This window comes from Apis dorsata, unplaced genomic scaffold, assembly GCF_000469605.1.
Source record: "Apis dorsata unplaced genomic scaffold, Apis dorsata 1.3 scaffold_111, whole genome shotgun sequence".
In the NCBI taxonomy this organism is placed as follows: domain Eukaryota; kingdom Metazoa; phylum Arthropoda; class Insecta; order Hymenoptera; family Apidae; genus Apis; species Apis dorsata.
In genome coordinates this window covers 281,073-282,932 of record NW_006263406.1, presented here as the reverse complement: position 1 = coordinate 282,932, position 1,860 = coordinate 281,073, and the positions used below count along the sequence as shown (strand labels likewise).

Genomic DNA, 1,860 nt, shown 5'->3' with positions numbered 1-1,860 from the left:
CGGTCCTTCCGGTCTTAGGTTATCCTCTGGACGTTTTACATCGGCCCTTTCTCCTCTGGTTGGCTTGTAATCGTCTTTAGGCCTTCCTTCGAAGGGACCTTCCGGTCTCAAATTATCCTGAGGCTTCTTGACTTCAGGACGTTCGGCTGTCTTCGGTGAAAAGTCATCTTTAGGCCTTCCTTCGAAGGGTCCTTCCGGTCTCAAATTATCCTGAGGCTTCTTGACTTCAGGACGTTCGGCTGTCTTCGGTGAAAAGTCATCTTTAGGCCTTCCTTCGAAGGGTCCTTCCGGTCTTAGATTATCCTCTGGACGTTTTACATCGGCCCTTTCTCCTCTGGTTGGTTTATAGTCGTCCTTTGGACGTCCTTCGAAGGGTCCTTCCGGTCTTAGATTATCTTGAGGCTTCTTGACTTCAGGACGTTCGGCTGTCTTCGGTGAGAAATCGTCCTTGGGCCTTCCTTCGAAGGGTCCTTCCGGTCTTAGATTATCTTGAGGCTTCTTGACTTCAGGACGTTCGGCTGTCTTCGGTGAGAAATCGTCCTTGGGCCTTCCTTCGAAGGGTCCCTCGGGACGAATATTGTCATCGTGTTTAATAGGTGTTCTACGTTCTGCGGGCGTGAACGGGAAGCGTTGCCTATCGGCGAACTCTCCTTCGGGGAACAGATTGTCCGGATGTCGCACGATCGGCGCCCTCTCGCCAGGACCGTAAGGAGCATGGAACGGTCTCTCGAATTCCCCTTCGGGGTACAAGTTATCCGGGTGTCTAATCGGCGTACGTTTCTCGGCAGGGGTGTACTCGCCCCTAGGCCGGTCTTCGAATTCTCCCTCGGGTCGGAGATTGTCTCGTGGCCGCTTCACTTCCGGCCGTTCGGCAGTTTTCGGGGTGAAATCGTCCTTTGGACGTCCTTCGAAGGGTCCTTCCGGTCTTAGATTATCCTCCGGACGTTTTACATCGGCCCTTTCTCCTCTGGTTGGTTTATAGTCGTCCTTTGGACGTCCTTCGAAGGGGCCTTCCGGTCTTAAATTGTCTTCAGGCCTCTTCGCATCGGCTCTTTCTCCTCTGGTCGGTTTATAGTCGTCCTTTGGACGTCCTTCGAAGGGGCCTTCCGGTCTTAAATTGTCTTCAGGCCTCTTCGCATCGGCTCTTTCTCCTCTGGTCGGTTTATAGTCGTCCTTTGGACGTCCTTCGAAGGGGCCTTCCGGTCTTAAATTGTCTTCAGGCCTCTTCGCATCGGCTCTTTCTCCTCTGGTCGGTTTATAGTCGTCCTTTGGACGTCCTTCGAAGGGGCCTTCCGGTCTTAAATTGTCTTCAGGCCTCTTCGCATCGGCTCTTTCTCCTCTGGTCGGTTTATAGTCGTCCTTTGGACGTCCTTCGAAGGGGCCTTCCGGTCTTAAATTGTCTTCAGGCCTCTTCGCATCGGCTCTTTCTCCTCTGGTCGGTTTATAGTCGTCCTTTGGACGTCCCTCGAACGGTCCTTCCGGTCTGAAGTTGTCTTCAGGTCTCTTTACTTCCGGCCTTTCTCCTCGTTTCGGTGAAAAATCGTCCTTTGGACGGCCTTCGAAGGGACCTTCCGGTCTTAAATTGTCTTCAGGCCTCTTCACATCGGCTCTTTCTCCTCTGGTCGGTTTATAGTCGTCCTTTGGACGTCCCTCGAACGGTCCTTCCGGTCTCAAGTTGTCTTCAGGTCTCTTTACTTCCGGCCTTTCTCCTCGTTTCGGTGAAAAATCGTCCTTTGGTCGACCTTCAAACGGTCCTTCCGGTTTCAAATTGTCCTGTGGTTTCCTTACTTCTGGCCGTTCCGCAATTTTCGGCTTGTAATCGTCCTTAGGCCGACCCTCGAACGGTCCTTCCGGCCTTAG

General features: G+C 52.7%; 1 protein-coding gene across 1 annotated transcript in view; it reads right to left on the bottom strand.

Annotated features, from left to right (window-relative positions):
• LOC102678241 (titin) overlaps positions 1-1,860 on the bottom strand; it is a gene marked incomplete at its 3' end in the record, with an annotated part of 27,590 nt that overhangs the window by 5,976 nt on the left and 19,754 nt on the right. The window contains exon 7 of the mRNA XM_031508893.1: positions 4-1,847. Coding sequence (XP_031364753.1) covers positions 4-1,847 — 1,844 coding nt within the window. The remainder of the gene's footprint in view (positions 1-3; positions 1,848-1,860) is intronic.